At 40.9% G+C, this 18,604-nt stretch overlaps 1 protein-coding gene across 1 annotated transcript; it reads right to left on the bottom strand.

The window, feature by feature from the left end:
- Positions 1-758: 758 nt before the first annotated feature.
- LOC117460390 (homeobox protein engrailed-1-B-like) lies at positions 759-6,330 on the bottom strand. Its single transcript, XM_034101783.2, has 2 exons — positions 5,609-6,330; positions 759-1,435 (listed from the first exon to the last, which is right to left on the bottom strand). Exons 1-2 carry the CDS (start codon positions 6,102-6,104, stop codon positions 1,113-1,115), a joined length of 819 nt encoding a protein of 272 aa, XP_033957674.1. The 5' UTR covers positions 6,105-6,330; the 3' UTR covers positions 759-1,112.
- Between the last annotated feature and the right edge of the window lie 12,274 nt (positions 6,331-18,604).

Here is an 18,604-nt window from a genome sequence, read left to right as displayed (position 1 = left end):
ACACAAACGCAGCGCCGCTTGAAATAATTAAAAATCGTGCGACGCGGAAGGCCGTGAACTCCCATCCACTGCAGAGGCTTGTTAGCTCTTAATTAAATAATCTGAGATCAGTTTAGGCTTTAAGCGACGACGCAACATACACACATCAGAGTCACAAACTCGCTCCTGAAGCCATTCACTTATCCATTAAATCAACGTTAAAGGCAAGGTGGGATCTCTCTTGTGACGTGTGGGGGGGAATAATATGCATTGTACTCTACCATTTTTCATGAAAGCAGTAATTATCCAGTGTTGCCTCATTTAGTTTCTCACACACACACACAGGCTCTATTGAACTTGAGGTCACTTGAGGCCGAGTTTCTCCCTAAAGCTGAAACACACTGACATTAGTGTGTGTGTGTGTGTGTGTGTGTGTGTGTGTGTGTGTGTGTGTGTGTGTGTGTGTGTGTGTGTGTGTGTGTGTGTGTGTGTGTGTGTGTGTGTGTGTGTGTGTGTGTGTGTGTGTGTGTGTGTGTGTGTGTGTGTGTGTGTGTGTGTGTGTGTGTGTGTGTGTGTGTGTGTGTGTGTGTGTGTGTGTGTGTGTGTGTGTGTGTGTGTGTGTGTGTGTGTGTGTGTGTGTGTTTAAAGGCATGGTTATTGGCAAATAAATGAACAGCTGTCGTTCAAAATGGTTTCTAATTTATTGAAATGTACCCATTGACAGATTAACAGTAAATTACCAGTCTGCCCTTTCGCTTTTTTTCTGTGGAAACGAATGGAAGAAATAAAAATGTAGTCCCAATCTACCGTTCTTTTTCTTTATTTCAGACTACATGTGAACATATTAAAATCTTTGGCTTGTTTTGAGTGCGACTGGTGTGTTGAAGGGGAATGTGGCACAATAACCTAAAGATCCAACGACATGAACAAACGACCCGGACGATGAGAGGTGAAATAATTAAATATACTGTATACAACATGATAACGTGTGTGGCTATATAAACTTTAATAACGATTTATATAATTATGTCCATATACTGTTACCATAAACAGATTTTTTTTTTTTTTTAAATAGCGTCTCCTCCACTGTTTCATTATCTCCAAAAGAGTCACATGGGGGGGGAAATGTCTCGTCACTCGCTCTCCTCCCGCTCCTCCTGCACGGTGGTGGTCGAATGGTTGTAAAGTCCTTGGGCCATGAGCTGCAGAGCCAAGCCGTTCTTGTACCCCGTGGCCTTTTTAATCTTGGCCCTCTTATTCTGGAACCAGATTTTGATTTGGGACTCGTTGAGGTTGAGTTCCTGCGCCAGCGCCTGCCTCCGCTGCTCCGTGATGTACCGGTTGGTCTGAAACTCGGTTTTCAGTCTCTGCAGCTGCTCGGCCGTGAATGCCGTGCGAGGCCGCTTGTCCTCCTTCGGGCTGCTCTTCTTCTTTTTCAGTTTCCGTGTCCTCGGGCCTGATGTGGAAACAACAATGGGAATAACAATTTATTCTACTGGCTGGTGCACACCTATTCATCTGATTGGATGTCACACATTTAGCCTGTATTACAAGGAGAAGCAGTATTTTAATTCACTACTCTGAAGAAACTGGAACATTGACTTTAATTAATTGTAGTATTAATTATTATATTATTATTATTATTGTACATTATTTTATTTGATTTCTATTTCCATTTCTGAAATATATTGGACTGTTTATTTCTGTGTCTTATTTTCTCTTATGTACATTGCCTTGTTTTTTATGCTGCTGCAATGCAAACATTTTTCCAAATTGGGATCAATAAAGTATCTACCTATCTATCTACCTATCTACCTATCTACCTATCTATCTATCTATCTATCTACCTACCTAGTTGGGTTGGTTGAAAGCAATAATATTAACTTTAAATAAACAAATACTAGGTTTAGCTTAATATAATGACCTTACATAATACAGTTATGAGAAATCTGTTGACATAATACATTTAATTAAAGTACATTTTCAGTGTATACAGCATTTAATTTGACGTATATATTTTACTTTTCCTGCATTAATTGCACTCTAAAGTCTTGCACCATTCTCTTGCACTTTTGTATTTCTACTCTCTTTTCTCCTCGCACTATTTTCTTTTAGTTTTATGTCAAATATATATCATGTTGCATGTTGGAGGATCCTGGGACTGTCATTACATATCTACACTGTAGCTGTGCATATGACAATTAAGCCTTTGGATCTTTACCATCAACACGTCTGATTATCATCAGCTGTTTTAGACCCATTGTACTGCAGTTATTAAATAAGAAGGGCACATTTAATGCTGCACAAGCGAGACAAAGACAGTGTTTTAAGATTTAAACTTGTTTAGTTCACTATAAAGTCATAGCGCAAAAGAAAAAAGAAAATACCATTATTTTTGTTTTAATAACAGAATGTGTGTCAATTACTTAGTTATAATTATAGTTACTTACTTAAAAATGAACCTAAATGCTGTATAAATACATTATTTATGCAGCCAAATGTAGTTTTTAATTCTATTTCTTAATATTTTTATAGTAGAATAATTTGTTTCAGTAACTTCAATTTATTTAATTACATTACTGAAGAAAGAAAACCCCCATCCCTGTTATCTTAGGCCCAGGTTTAGACACAGTATTGGCTCCAACATTTCCACAAAATGCATTATCATAGATGTGTTATTTTGGAGGGGGGGCCAAGTGTTACAGAGGGCACTGCCCCCTTGTTGCCCCCCCATAGAAACGCCCATGCTGCTTATATCGACTTAGCGTCTGCTGATGAGCGATGATCGTCTTATTATCTGCTCACTATCATCAAATGTAGGTCACAGTGTCCTGCATGCTCTCTCGTTTCGATACAATCTTTATGTTACAGCCATTTGATGACTCCTCACAACGATGTGCAGTTAGTATTTAATTTGGCATCGTCCTACAAACAAAAGGATTTAAGCTAATTATAAATGCATTTAACGTGAAAACACACCGATAATTTAACGACATGTCATGGTAGGGATATTAACACAGTATCTTTTTAAAAGCGTGAAATCAAACCTTTAATAGGATTAATTAAATACGATAAACACACTCGTGTATGGCTCCTAACTAACAGTGCAAGAGAACAACAGTTATCCTATTTAATTATTCATGTTAAAATAGCTTGATTATTATTATTATTATTATTATTATGTATTGTCTTTTTCCTCCGTCATGCACACCAGTTGAGGTCTCACGCGTAATCATTAATGTAACCTGAGTAGGCCTCTTTAGGTTAAGCGTGTGTCCTTGACTATGATGTGGTTTATGGTCATTAATAAACGAGAATAACAAGGCCTTCATATATTCCACTACAATGGAGTAATGTCGAAATTAATACGAGATCAGCACATTTCTTTTAGGGTTATTGGGTTCGTTGTGGAGATAAATAATCCAACAGAAAAAGATCGCATGAAAGACACGTTTCTCTAAAAGTTGGATTCAAATATGTTTCGCGTTTCTGTTGTTTTAGATCTTTTGTGTGGTCTGATTCAGCCTGACTTTCCTCTCCAAAACAACAGCACCGATTAGTCCTGCTGCTCCAAAATCAGCTCTGCTTTCTGGGCAAAAACTCCCTCTTTCCATTAATGCTATCCATCCTGCCGGATCAGGGTTCTTCACCGCAGCGATGTGCTGCTGCGCGGAGTAAAGCTGACGGTAGCGATGCACACGAGGATAACATATAGGGCTGTAATGTAGCTCTCTATAGCGGGATTTAAATACGCTGCAGTGAAAGCATTACGCGGACTGGGATAAGGTGGTTATTTAATTTAATGCAAGAGTTAAAGAGGACTCAGGGAAAGCATAACACATATTCGCTGTGATCGCTTAACGCTAAATAGAAAACGAGGAAACGTAAGGACCTTTGACCTTCATCCCTCACTTTAATAGCCTATACAAATCTCATTAAAATATGATCACCACCACAAGCTGGGTAATGTTAAAATGTCAGTTTAAACAACATGCATCTTTCCTGATTCGTTATAATTGACGAAGTAATTAGATTTAAAAAATAACGATCGTTCTGTTAACTTTTAGCGTTAATGCTTATTATTTTTCAACACATCCTTCCGATTTAAATTACAAACTTCCTTTCTACCTTTCGTTAAATAGTGTACACACACGTCCCGTGTTATCGTCACACACTTTAAAACGAATGTATTTGGATTGAAATTGCCTGAAGACGTTGAACCGATTTCTGCTTTGGTTACGAGATGCATCAATGTTAGAAAATCCCTTTTGTTTTGTTGCTACACATTCACTGCTTTCTTTCTCAAATATAGCAAAAACAATGGCAGATATTGTGACCAACTCCACCAGAACACAATATATTTAGTGTTAAACCCCCGTGCAGCCGGAACAGCCGGAACAGCGATCTTCGTAAACACTACATTTGATAATAAGCTGTCTGTGATCATATATGTGGGTCAAAATCTCTACAATAAAATGTCTCTTGTATTTCGGAATAGATATTGTAGACTGAGGCCGTAACGTTGGTTCGTAGCCTTTTTAAAAGTGTTAGGAATATAATATGTGTGTCTAATATGACCGTAAATGACTGATAAATAATAAGGTGTGTTTTTGAGCCATGTTGTTCTTTTCGTCTGCAAAACTCACATTTTAATTCATGAAATAAACAAACCGGGTGTACTTAAATCCTCCACAATGAGTTACTTTACATTAACGTGCGGACCAAGAGGGAGGTCATCATTGTTATTGTTTGCATCAAACAAAGTGCACGAGCCAGAGATGCTTATTATAACATTTCAATTGCATTGGACATCAGCCCATTTTTCGAGCTTGGTTATTCTACAAGCAGTTTATAAATAGCATGTAACAAATATGAGATATTATCCCAATACTTTAATATCTCTGTGCGTAAACACGTCTCTGTGTGCACGTTGAGTGTGTGTGTTCTGATTGGGTGAGTTGAAGCCACGCTAAGAAGCAATATACACAACAAATACCTATTGTAAGCTCATTTTAATATCAATAAAAGTTAAACATCATTGTGGAGGAAGCCGAAGTGCCCCAGACGAAGTTCCCAGGCCTAACATCCCATAATGTACATTAATATGTCTGTGCGTAAATACGTCTTTGTTCGAGGGTGTGGAGTATTGGAAATGATTAAGGTCGTGTTTTTGTAATGGTTTAATGGCTTGTTTGGATATTTTAATCTACAAAATCACCTTTATTTTGTTTTTATATTTTATAAATTGGTTCTTTTTGTTTGTAAAATTATCGGTTCTGAAATGTACATAATGAGTACTTTTACTTTTGGTACTTTAAGTATATTTTGATGCCAATACTTTTGTACTTTTACTTGAGTAACATTGTGAATGCAGGACTTTTACTGTTCCAGAGTATTCCTCCTCTCTCGTACTTCTACTTTTACTGTACAAGATCTGAGTATACTTGTTCCACCTCTGGCATAATTATGAACACATACGCCAAATAAAATATCGATGTACACATTTTAAGTTCATTTTACTCCAATAACAGTTTAACAACACCGTGGAGGAAGCCTTGGTGTCCCAGACAAAGTTCCCCAGCCCTCACGCACCCCCGGCGGTGTGATTCGGGTACTATGAGCGCCTTACCAGATGAGGGCCGATCCGAGTAGCGCGTGCAGTAAACCCACGCGGGCCACAGCAACCCCTGGCTGTCTTTCGTCTTGGCCGGAGAGCCTCCATTGCTGTCTGCGTACCGTCCGGTGCCAGTGCCGGTGCCCGCCGCTTCGCCCTGCTTATTGGACTGCTTGGACGAGGGCGAGGAGGAAGGGGATGAAGAGGAAGGTGACGAAGAGGAGGTGCTGTCGCTGCTAGAGTCCAGGCAGAGGCTCCCGGTGTGCGGCCTCGCTGTCAGCGGGTTCACGTTTTCCCGTCCCGGCGTCTGGCTCCGGTAGCTCGGCTCCTTCCTGCAGCCGAAGTCCGGTCTCAGGATGTTGTCTATGAAAAAGTTCGTGGTTCTGTGGTTCTGTTGGGCAGCTTGGTGCGGTAAAATCACGGGAGGGGAGGGGAGGTTCGGCGACAGGGACATGCTCTCCTCCTCGGTGGAGTCCCGGCTGCTGCTGCCGGGCTCCTTCTGCTCCTCCATGCCTGGTGACGGGGAGAAATCTCGGCTTCAAAAACGCCAAACTCCACTTGTTGCGCCCGCCCCCCCTTCCGTATCCAATTTAGACGCGCTGCATGAAGCCTCTAGAATAAAACACCTGTGTTATATTTCACCTACAAAAACATGTCTCCTAAAAAGCCTTCCGAGCGAAAGGAGCAGCTCCACGTTAGAACCAGTCCGGTGTCCGGTGCTGCGTAATATCAGTGTGTGCGCTTCCCAAACTCTCCTGAATACGTTATCTCCCACTCGAGTGTTTTTTCCTTTCTCTTACACCCAGACGGAAGCACATGTGTGCAGAGGACCAATCAGGAGCCAGGATCGTCCCTGTCACTATTAAGGAGGGCCAATTAGATTAGAGTTCGGTCAGCGTACACATACTGTAAAGGCCATAGAGAAAACAAAACCAACATCCAGCATTATACATGTCACACAGGACGACTAAGAGGTTTTTATTCTTAAATCATGTGTTTTTAAAAAGTATTTTCACACATGGGTGGAAGAAGTACGGAATACTTCAGTGTGATACTCGGATACAAAGTGCATTCATAATAAGTAAAAACGTATTAGCGTTAAGAGGACTTTAAGCACCAAAAGTAAAAGTACTCGTTATGCGCAATAGTCATTTTAAGCACCAGTTTTGTTTAAATGATCTTATGTTGAATGGAGATGAATTGATAACAATATTATATCATCAAAATTAATGATGATTACAATGTTTGGTTTAGGCTAACTTACCCCCTTGTTAATTGTTTTTTATAGGCAGATCTTTCTTAAACAGGGCCGTTTATTACATTACATTAAGCTGTCGTTTCTCTACAATAAGTGCAATAAACCATGAAGATTCAAACTCAAAACAGAAATAAAAATGCAGGTGCTCGCTTCAAACAAGCCAAACCTCTAACGAGCTGGTGCATTAATTTCTAAGGAGCTAAACCCTTTAATATGTATTGTAGTGTTCGGTCTAATGGCCAAGATGCAGGAGAAACAGCGTAATTAACGTAAAATACCACTAAACTAAGGTAAATATTTGCAAAATGCGAAGCTTTTTAGTTAAATATAATACTCTATTAATACTGTGCTCTATTCGTATTGAAGCTACAAGTCTCTAAAAAGGTATATTTGGTCATTTTCGCTCGCAGTTTTACATAAATGACCTGTTTCTCTCGTCTCTGCCGTGGGGCGAATTTACGCCATATTTATTATTTAAACACCACGTGTTAGACAACCGAGGTTTTGGCAGAATAACAAAACTAGGCCTCTTCTTTTTTTTAGTATCCACTATTTGAAAAAAGGACGTTTTTAGAAACACAATGAAGTGTGGAAAGCGATTGTAGTTTTCTAAAATAAGACTACAATAAGACTACAATTGCCAGCAGGCTTTAATTGGCGATTTTAAATAATAGAATAATGAGTGGGGACGTGTTGATGTGTAACACAGTGAAATCTTTATCCCATGCACTGCAGGCTGAAGTGGGACGCCATGGCTACTTAATTAAATTCCAATTAGGACAGTATCACTGCGCTGTTTATCCGCAGCGCATTGTGGGTAAATGAGCTCTCAGTCTGCTCTTATCTGGCCCGCAAAGAGAGGCTCGTGCAGAAGATAATTTATAGCTTTTAATTAGTGTTCATGCCTGAATACAAGCCGAGTCAAAGCCTGTCACCGGCCCCTGGCAGGGCCCTTAATCAAAGTGAAGCAGGGGCCACGTAATTTCCAAGGTGCTGATAAAGCTTGTTGAATAATAGCGAGGGCCCTCCGAGACACCATTTACAGAAATGGCTTTATTGACGGCTTAACGTCGGTAATTCATTTCGCCTTTCATGTACCGGGAGCCGGATTTGTCGCCGTAATGGGATGATAAATGACGGATCCAGCCCGGTGTATTGAGTAGCCTATATACTGCCACACACACACACACACACACACACACACACACACACACACACACACACACACACACACACACACACACACACACACACACACACACACACACACACACACACACACACACACACACACACACACACACACCACACACACACACACACACACACACACACACACACACACACACACACTCTTGTTGAAAAGCTGTCTGAAGTAAAGGCACATGTGCTTTTATAAGAAGAAAGTAATTTTTCAACGTTTTTAGTCGTAGTTATTCGCTTAAAGGATTAGATGCTAAATCTGTAAATCTGTGTTTACAGACAACTGCTCAACATTTAATGTATTATCTGTATCGTTTGTTTTCATTCTGGCCTTTAAACGTATAGCTTGACATGTAATGTAGGTTTTTGAAACAGTCTTGTAAACTATTTTGCTTGAAGTTAATGTTTTTCATTAAAGAAAGGCTTTGAGTTTGATATTTAAAATCCAAAATATTAGGTATAGTCTTTTTAAATCCTAGAGCAGGTATACAAATAAAAACATGCTGTGTAGAGACAGACTTTTTAATTACTAATTAAATTCTAACGTCCTGTTAAACATATTGAAACTGAACCAGGAGCTTTTTTTAATCGTGCAACATTGAATCAAATATTTGTCCTTCAAATCTAACAGAATAAATTATCAAAAAGTCTGCATTTATAGTCAACAATGGTTATCTGCACACATATGAAAATGAAGATTCTCTTATTGGCTCAACTCAACAGTGCTTCTGTCTTTTCCTGTGAATGTGATCTTGTTTGTGCTAAAAAACAACTTGTGTTCACATTGTCAGATAGTGTTTCAGATGAGAGAATAAGGTGTGAGGAAAGTGGGAAAAATCTCAAAGTGCTGCAGCTGCTTGTGTGTGCTGCCACCTAGTGGAGGAAGATGGGAAATAGGGTTTTTTCCGGTACTTGAGAATATATTTTTTAAGAGGTTTTTCAGCCAGTGCGTGATGTACATTTTCTAGAAACTTGCTTTATCATCATTTGGCAGGTTGGATTATTGCCTGGTTTTGCATGCACATAACTTTTAATGTGTTTGTTTCCATAAAAGTTTCCATAAATACGCATACATAATCAAAGTAGTGCACAGAGGCTTGATTCTCACCCGTCACCTATTCATTTTGGGGGGGAAACTTGCATTGGATGAGATGATGAATCCAGATAAAGTCTATTTACGGGGTTTTTCTGGTGTGTCCTTGTGGTTCACATCTGGAAAGAGAGTAAAAAGCTAACGTAAAGCTTTGGTGACATCTAGTGGCTGTGATGTGTAAGTGGTCAAAGTAGGGATAGGCTACTCACCTGGCTTTGCATGTGGGGCAAAAAGACAGTCGGCCAGGGTCCACTTAATAAACACACATTAACAACAATGACCAGATGAACATGAGCTGCTCCAACCGGGCTGAATGAGTTGCATATTAAATGTGAAATACACATTTATATATTCAGAATCTTCTTCATCTAAGCAGCTTCGCCTCTCTTCAGGAAATCTAGGATTTGAGGGCTTTGGAGGATTTCCATGGCTTTTTATTAACATTCTCTACAAGTGTTTTTCAATCCTTGTTCATGCATATAGTATCTACATTAAAAGTGTAAAGAAGACATTGTGAATGAAATGTCGATATCATATATTCCCAATATGCACACACACAACCAAAGACATTACATATCTATACTAATTTAGCGAAAACATAAATGTGTTTTAGATCATTTTAATACGTTTTCCAATTAGTACACATGTGTCAAACTCGAGGCCCGGGGGCCAAATCAGGCCCGTGGTGGATTTAATTTCGGCCCGCAGGATAATTTCTAATTCCTATTAGATCTGGCCCGCCGGTATATTGCAGCACACCTTCACTCCATCCTGAGGGTCTCCTCCGCTCAGAGCCTGAGCCCAAACATTGATGACCTTGCACCCAAAATGAGATGCTAAGTATCTGCTTGAACTAGCATCACAGAGCAGCAATGGATGTTTCCTGTTGCACGTTCTCTCTCTCGACAACAGGGCATGTTTGGTTTTCTCTTTGAGGGAAATAGTTTTGTTGAAGCTGTTGTTGGCCTGTGGGAAAATGTACTCATAAGAAATGACTCTGGAAAAGCTGCAGATAGAGCCATAAGAAATGAATGCAACTGATTATTTAATGTTGTTTTTATAGGCAATCATTTAAGCTTTGTTAGTTCCAGGTTTAATATGTGCAATAAGTTCATTTCAATAAGTTCTGCAATAAACATTGAGTTCGACTAGCACCCATTTTTTTATTTTGACCCACTGTGTATTTGAGTTTGACCCCCCTGAATTAGATCATTAATTAATTGCAATACTGAGCTTGTCCACTAGGTGTCACACTACCACTGGAAAAAATAAGCTGTTGGTTAAAAAGTGTTAAAGTTAAATGGTCAAATGTATAAATCCTCTTTTTTACAGCATTACACTTTTTTAGACGAGGAAACTTATTTTGTTCAAGAAAACACAATAAAACCCCAAAATATGATACACGTTTTTTTTTTGGTCACTTTTTACACATGACATGTTTTGAATGTATTTACTTCCTTTACTTGATTTCCTTCTTAACTGGAGTAACTGTCACAAAGCCTAATTCCACTTGGGATAATATCTAACTGTATTTAATGGAAATGTGCGAAACAAAAGTTAGAGGTACGAGAAACAAGGATGAATTTTCAATTTTGCGACACTTAACCCCATTATTTCCTGCCATGGGATTAAAATGCCAGCAATGTACAGACGACATGTTTGCATACTAAACGATGATTATCATTCTCTCCCCTTCGCTCCCCCTTTCTCTCTCCCCAGTAATAATACATGAAGGGCTCCTCTCCCTCATCCATTAATCAGGAGAGAGACTGAGGTAAAGTAGGGCTGATCTTTGGCCCTCACACACACACACACACACACACACACACACACACACACACACACACACACACACACACACACACACACACACACACACACACACACACACACACACACACACACACACACACACACACACACACACACTCACCTATCATTAATAATTGAGGGGATATTAATGCAGATAAATAATTAAGCTTTGGGGGTTCTCTTCAGAGTCCTAATGAGGAGAGGGGACAGATCGCTCCACAGTTTTATTACATCGTGCTGAGAAGTTAGTGAAAGCTTAAGGTGATGATGAATGAGCGCCATTTAGTAATTGGCAAATTAAATCGATGCAGACACTTTGACTTCGCCTGTGTTAACACAATTAACCGTCCTGCTTAAAGCAGAAATGGAGACGATGTGTTTTCAGGGATGGACATGTTTGGAAGTTGAAGTGATTTGATGATAAAGCCGTATGATTTAAAAGATCCTCTGATTAATTGATTGATTAATGAGGATGATGTTTTTAAAGTTATTCTGTTAAAATCCATCTATCCATTGGTCTATTCGGCACATTCTCTGTTGCTTTTCCTGCGTTTCTTTGCCTCTGAAAGAGATATTTGAAAGTGTGTTCCTCTGAATCAACAGTGTTAAGGACAGAAGGGGTCGTATGCTGAACAGATTGTTAACCCTCCTGTCGTCTTCGGGTCAAATCTGACCGATTCACTACTTTCATCAATCATAACTTTATTGTTTTACATTCGATTGCATTAAGGCTTCATGATATCCTTCACAGCAGACATTTGAACATTTCTGATCACCACTTTCATTGAATTTTGGATGATTTAGTCAACTTTAAAAAAGAAAAGGAATTAGTAACCATCCAGATCAGATCACACACACACACACACACACACACACACACACACACACACACACACACACACACACACACACAGACTCACACACACACACACACACACACACACACGCGCACACGCACACTCACACATACCATGTATACATCACTTCAGGGGACATTACATTGACTTACATGCATTTCCTGGAGACTTATCCTAACCTTAACCACCACATGCCTAACCCTAACCCTAACCCTTAACCTAACCAAGTCTTCAACCTAAAATTAATGATCCCCCTTATGGGGACCTCCATTTTGTCCCCATAAGGGAGGCGAGTCCCCACACGTGCCTATGTAAACAGATTTAGGTCCCCACAAGTATAGTAATGCTAGAAAACACACACACACACACACACACACACACACACACACACACACACACACACACACACACACACTCTCTCTAGATGTGTTCCCGCTCTTATGTGCCCATCCCCCAACATGAATCACACCTGGCACACACGCCCACACAGAACAATTTGATACATTTCCCGCTCTTATGTGCCCCTCCCCCACATGAATCACACCTCGCACCCCAATACATGTTCAGTGTCTGTTCTTTGTATATGTACTGCAGTTCTTCATGTGTACCAGTACTCTGATACAATATGTACGGTTTGAAAGGGTGTTGAATTACATGTGGTGATGATTAATGGTTTTTGTGTTAATGTAAAAGCAGTTAAAACAGGACAAATTAGACCGCGAACACCAACGTAAGGTGGGGGGGGGGGGGAACGAAGACAATAGGAGGGTAAAGGGAGATTTGTTAAAGTACTGGTGAGATAAAGTACATGGGGGTCTCTCAATGAAACACATAACAAAGTGTGGTGGTGTGTGAAGTAGCGTGAGATCGTGGGAGTTTGTCATTGCCCTTTTGTATTGTTCAGGGCGTTTCTGAGAGGTCGAAACATCCAGAAGTCTAGATCATTCCACTGAAGCATGCTCAAAGGGGAAATGCCGTCATCTCAGGAGACCAAAGTGAACACTGCATCTCATAGACATCGAGGAAAGACGACCTTCACGTTAGAGAATCAGGAATCTTTGCGTGCATGGTGTGTGATACTTCTAAAAGTGTAGCCTACGTAGACCGCGAACGTCACGGAGGCAACATCTCCGCTCGTGTGTCTTCGAGAAAACAAGATTATTACGTAAGTCTTCTTTTATTGTGAGTGTTTATGTGGCCCGTGTAATGGGACACATATAGACGTATTCAGCACTGCATGTATACGTGACTTCAGGGGTCTCTGTGTGTGTGTGTGTGTGTGTGTGTGTGTGTGTGTGTGTGTGTGTGTGTGTGTGTGTGTGTGTGTGTGTGTGTGTGTGTGTGTGTGTGTGTGTGTGTGTGTGTGTGTGTGTGTGTGTGTGTGTGTGTGTCCTCATCGTCCATGCTGCCTGGGGCCACGCTAACCTTTCCCCGGACTCTCTGAGGATGGCTTCTCCTTCTCTCTCGTCTCTGGCCTGTCACTGTCGTCCGCCCGAAGAGATGTGAATGATATAGTCCTCCTCATTGGCTTTGTTACAATAAAAGATCCGGCTCCAATGACTTATTTCCTTAACCTTTACTCCCCTATATTCAGACAAGACAGATTGCATGACACGGGATTAGGAAAGCCTCCTCAGAGACACGTGATGAATTAATGATACCCGGGATAAGTCCTTGTCAGATTTGAAAGCAGACAGATGACGGACGTTTTTCAGTAATCTAAGGGAAATAAAGCCATCTGAATAAAATGCTATATATCGGTAACGTTGTATACGGCAGGCAGGAGAAATGTATCATTTTTAAGCGACTACATTTCATGTTAACACCTCAAACCTGGATTTGTTAGCTGTTGCTTAAAAGTCCATATAAGAGCTTTGGCAATACAATTAGTTTCCGTGTGAGGCGGATGGGGAACATATTTTAAATGCTCTTAAAAGTGATAGCTAAGGGAGGAGGAGGCAGGGCATGAATAATGACCATATAAATTTGAGAGAAAGAGGGGATGAGGAGACGGCAGCAGGCAGGGAGAGGTGGATGACGGGTGATGAGATGAGGTGTGTGAGTGTGTGTGTGTGTGTGATTGATCCTTTAGCTCCTCATTATGGCTCAGCCTGGAGAACAAGACAGCGATGACTTTCTGACAGTTATTCCATTCTCCTGCCTGCCTGTAAATCATCTGCAACTTCCTTTATATGTCTGGCTTTTATAAGAGCAAAATGTCCTCGCAAAGATATGTAAAAGGTAGATTAAATTGTAAGGGTATGTTTTATGATATAAGTATTATTCGTATAATAGTTTTTGTTTAAATTGATTTGTATTTCCTGCTGTTAGAGTTAGATTGGAGACGATTAGCATAGCTTAGCATAGCATAGCTTAGCATAGCTTAGCTTAGCATAGTATGAAGCAGGATAATAGAGTTGGCTTTGTACTGACTAACTTTCAGTAGGAAAAGCAAAAGTGTTTCAAACTCTTCCCTGTAAACAAGAGAGTAAGTCGTTCTCATTTGATGTCCTTTTGCATGACATTGAAATACAAAAGAATCACCAACAGATCATTTACATACAGTAAGATCTCACAGAGCTGCACCGCAGAGACTGTACCATAACCAGATTCAACTTGAGTCACAATGACGAAGTTTAAAGTATGACGTCATTCTGCAGCGCCTTTTATTACCTCACGTTACAGCAGACTTGTCTTCAGAAAGGACACACAATGAGAGCAAAGTTCAGGTCGGAGAAGGTTCCTCGCCTTGCATCAGGAGGAAATATGATATCATCAAATGATTTTCCATCAGGATGATTACAGGACGACTTGGATAGAAGATAGGCGTATTACGGATGCAGTTAATGCTTTCTCTCGTGGCTGTTTGCTCTAAGAAACTATATCCCAGTTAAAATGTATAGTTTAGTTTAATTAAAACCAAACATGGGTGGTACAGAGGAAGAAGTCCACATTTGAAGCGAGAAAAACAAGTTTGTATATGACTTTTATTCCAAATGAGGTATTTAAATTGTTATATCCGCAGCATGGCGCTCACATTGATGCTCACATGACTCGAAGAGCAGCTTTAAATCAATGAAATTCACCTTTTCTGCGACTGCAGCCTTAAAGCTACGTCTTTTCAGTGTGCAGCGTTTGACAGGAGATATGTTCCTGAGCTTGGAAGCTTTTCATATTCTCATAGCATTATATTATTCCCCAAGTAAGCTTTACCCTGAGTTTAAACCCCAGAGGGTTTTTATTTCGGTTATTTGATTTACTTCGAAGATTTTTTGTTTATCCCCTCGCTGTTTGTTGCTGCCTTTTCTTTCCCTCTCTTCCTCAAATCTCTCCCTCGTTTGGCCGATTAAACCACAAAGAGATGTGATGTACAAAGTGCAGACTGACAGAGGAAGTGAGTCAGCGTTTGGCTGTATCATTATCTAGAATATAAACCCGAACACTGAGGGAATATTCCACTGAAACAAACATATGAGAGTCTCTGTTCCTGTGTGTGTTGTTTAGATATGCTTCCTTTGAGACAAGGAGACACTGACCTGAGAACATGGACCATATATATACAGTGGGGTAAACAAGTATTTAGTCAGCCACCACTTGTGCAAGTTCTCCCACTTAAAAAGATGAGAGGCCTGTAATGTTCATCCTAGGTACACTTCAACTACGAGAGACAGAACGGGGGGAAAGAATCCAGGAAATCACATTGTAGGATTTGTAATGAATTAATTGGTCAATTCCTCAGTAAAATAAGTATTTGGTCACCTACAAACAAACAAGATTTCTGGCTCTCACAGACCTGTAACTTCTTCTTTAAGAGCCTCCTCTGCCCTCCACTCGTTAACTGTATTAATGGCACCTGTTTGAACTCGTTATCAGTATAAAGACACCTGTCCACAACCTCAAACAGTCACACTCCAAACTCCACTATGGCCAAGACCAAAGAGCTGTCAAAGGACACCAGAAACAAAATGGTAGACCTGCACCAGGCTGGGAAGACTGAATCTGCAATAGGTAAGCAGCTTGGTGTGAAGAAATCAACTGTGGGAGCAATTATTAGAAAATGGAAGACATACAAGACCACTGATAATCTCCCTCGATCTGGGGGCTCCACGCAAGATCTCACCCTGTGGGGTCAAAATGATCACAAGAACGGTGAGCAAAGATCCAGAACCACACGGGGGGACCTAGTCCATGACCTGCAGAGAGCTGGGACCAAAGTAACAAAGGCTACCATCAGTAACACACTACGCCGCCAGGGACTCAAACCCTGCAGTGCCAGGCGTGTCCCCCTGCTTAAGCCAGTACATGTCCAGGCCCGTCTGAAGTCTGCTAGAGAGCATTTAGATGATCCAGAAGAGGATTGGGAGAATGTCATATGGTCAGATGAAACCAAAATAGAACTTTTTGGTAAAAACTCAACTAGACGTGTTTGGAGGAGAAAGAATGCTGAGGTGCATCCAAAGAACACCTACTGTGAAACATGGGGGTGGAAACATCGTGCTTTGGGGCTGTTTGTCTGCAAAGGGACCAGGACGACTGATCCGTGTAAAGGAAAGAATGAATGGGGCCATGTATCGTGAGATGTTGAGTGACAACCTCCTTCCATCAGCAAGGGCATTGAAGATGAAACGTGGCTGGGTCTTTCAGCATGACAATGATCCCAAACACACCGCCCGGGCAATGAAGGAGTGGCTTCGTAAGAAGCATTTCAAGGTCCTGGAGTGGCCTAGCCAGTCTCCAGATCTCAACCCCATAGAAAATCTTTGGAGGGAGTTGAAAGTCTGTGTTGCCCAGCAACAGCCCCAAAACATCACTGCTCTGGAGGAGATCTGCATGGAGGAATGGGCCAAAGTACCAGCCACAGTGAAAACGTTGTGAAGACTTACATAAAACGTTTGACCTCTGTCATTGCCAACACAGGGTATATAACAAAGTATTGAGATGAACTTTTGTCATTGCAAATACATTCTTTAAAAATCCTACAATGTGATTTCCTGGATTCTTTCCCCCCATTCTGTCTCTCATAGTTGAAGTGTACCTAGGATGACAATTACAGGCCTCTCATCTTTTTAAGTGGGAGAACTTGCACAATTGGTGGCTGACTAAATACTTTTTTGCCCCACTGTATATATATATATATATATATATATACTTACATGTCTTCCATAATAAGTCAAAAGGGATGAAGATGAGCATAATGGCGCCCCTTTAATATTGATCAGTGCTTTTGAATGTAAGAGGAAAAGTTCGACACACAGCAAACAGAAAAATGCCTTTATTTCCATACAGACCTTAACAACTCTGCATTCCTTGAACAAATGAGCACATCCTGTTTAATCTCCAGACAGCCATTGTTCCTCTGTTCACATCTTTAATGCAGCGGCTCTTCACTTTTGGCGCCTTTCTCTTGCTCTCCCAGCTGTGTGGGTTGCAGCACAGCAGCTTGAACAAGCAAACAAAAGAGGGAGATAAGCAGAAGGTTTTTGAGGTGTCACATTCGGCTTTCACCCTCTCTCTGTCGGTCCCTTCGGATGTCCCTCTTTAATATTTCGCTCATGCCGCGCTGGCATTTGCATCTCAGACATGAGTGTTAGTGATGGATCAATCATCGCGGGGACGAAGAATGAGAAGAGGTTTTAAAAATGTCCCGATGATTGGCTGCCTGAGCGGAGAGCTCGCCTAACACCGTTTTTCATGTCGATTTAATCAGGAGCTTTCTGAAATAAATGATGTCAGGCTGCTCTTTACTTTGGGATACCGTGTTATGATATTATAACATTACATCTTTGAGGTTTAAATAATGAAAGCATTGTTTACTCTAAGGATATTTGCATGAAAAACACACTTAAAACCTGCCTTCGGTCACCTGCTATCATTACTCCTGTTGCATTCACCTGAACACAATACGTGTGTGTGTGTGTGTGTGTGTGTGTGTGTGTGTGTGTGTGTGTGTGTGTGTGTGTGTGTGTGTGTGTGTGTGTGTGTGTGTGTGTGTGTGTGTGTGTGTGTGTGTGTGTGTGTGTGTGTGTGTGTGTGTGTGTGTGTGTGTGTGTGTGTGTGTGTGTGTGTGTGTGTGTCCCACTTATCTCATCCATCAGAGAATTTCACTACTCCGTCTGTCAGTCAGCAATACCTCACTGTCACCCAGACGAGGGGGATGCATGATCATCTATCGTGTCCTTAAGTGTGTGTGTGTGTGTGTGTGTGTGTGTGTGTGTGTGTGTGTGTGTGTGTGTGTGTGTGTGTTTGCGTGTGAGCCGGTGACACACACACTGTTGATGTCTCAGTTGGTGTCAGCAGCTCCACTTTTCATCCTAAATGTGTCTGCAGTCAGGGCTTTGATCTCTGAGTAGTCTAAAGGCCTCTGCACAGAAGCATCCTCGCTGCAGCTCACATGTCTAAACCTACAGACACTTTTCTTCATCACTTCCTGGGTTTTTAACATTTTCTCCTAGTCGTAAACATGCTATTCAAATCACTCAGTTTATTAAACAATGTTCTAATTGCCATAAGACATAATTAAACCTTATGTTACGTGTCCAAATCAAATGCTAATAGATGGCTACATCTACGCTATCCTAAGTGTCACATTGTCGTCATGATAGCTTTGAAATGTCCACACATTATAGAGATGAGAGAAACCAAAGCAAAACCAAATGATTAATCTAGTGTTCACGCTTTCTGTCTTTTGCACACGTACCCTTTTCGTCAAAAAACAACGGGTCCAAACGTGATTTGGTTTTCTCGGAGCAGCTCAGATTAACTCGGTGCCTCTGAGGAGGAGAGAGCAG

The sequence above is a fragment of the Pseudochaenichthys georgianus genome, chromosome 2 (genome assembly GCF_902827115.2).
Source record: "Pseudochaenichthys georgianus chromosome 2, fPseGeo1.2, whole genome shotgun sequence".
NCBI lineage: Eukaryota > Metazoa > Chordata > Actinopteri > Perciformes > Channichthyidae > Pseudochaenichthys > Pseudochaenichthys georgianus.
The sequence above is the reverse complement of the archived record's forward strand: the minus strand, read 5'-3'. Positions and strand labels throughout refer to the sequence as shown.

Bases quoted from the DNA above. Each gene is read 5' to 3' on its own strand.
- LOC117460390 (XM_034101783.2), bottom strand. From the start codon at position 6,104: ATGGAGGAGCAGAAGGAGCCCGGCAGCAGCAGCCGGGACTCCACCGAG. The intron at 1,436-5,608 runs GTAAGGCGCTCA...TTTCCACATCAG, and splicing joins CTCGGATCGGCCCTCATCTG to GCCCGAGGACACGGAAACTG.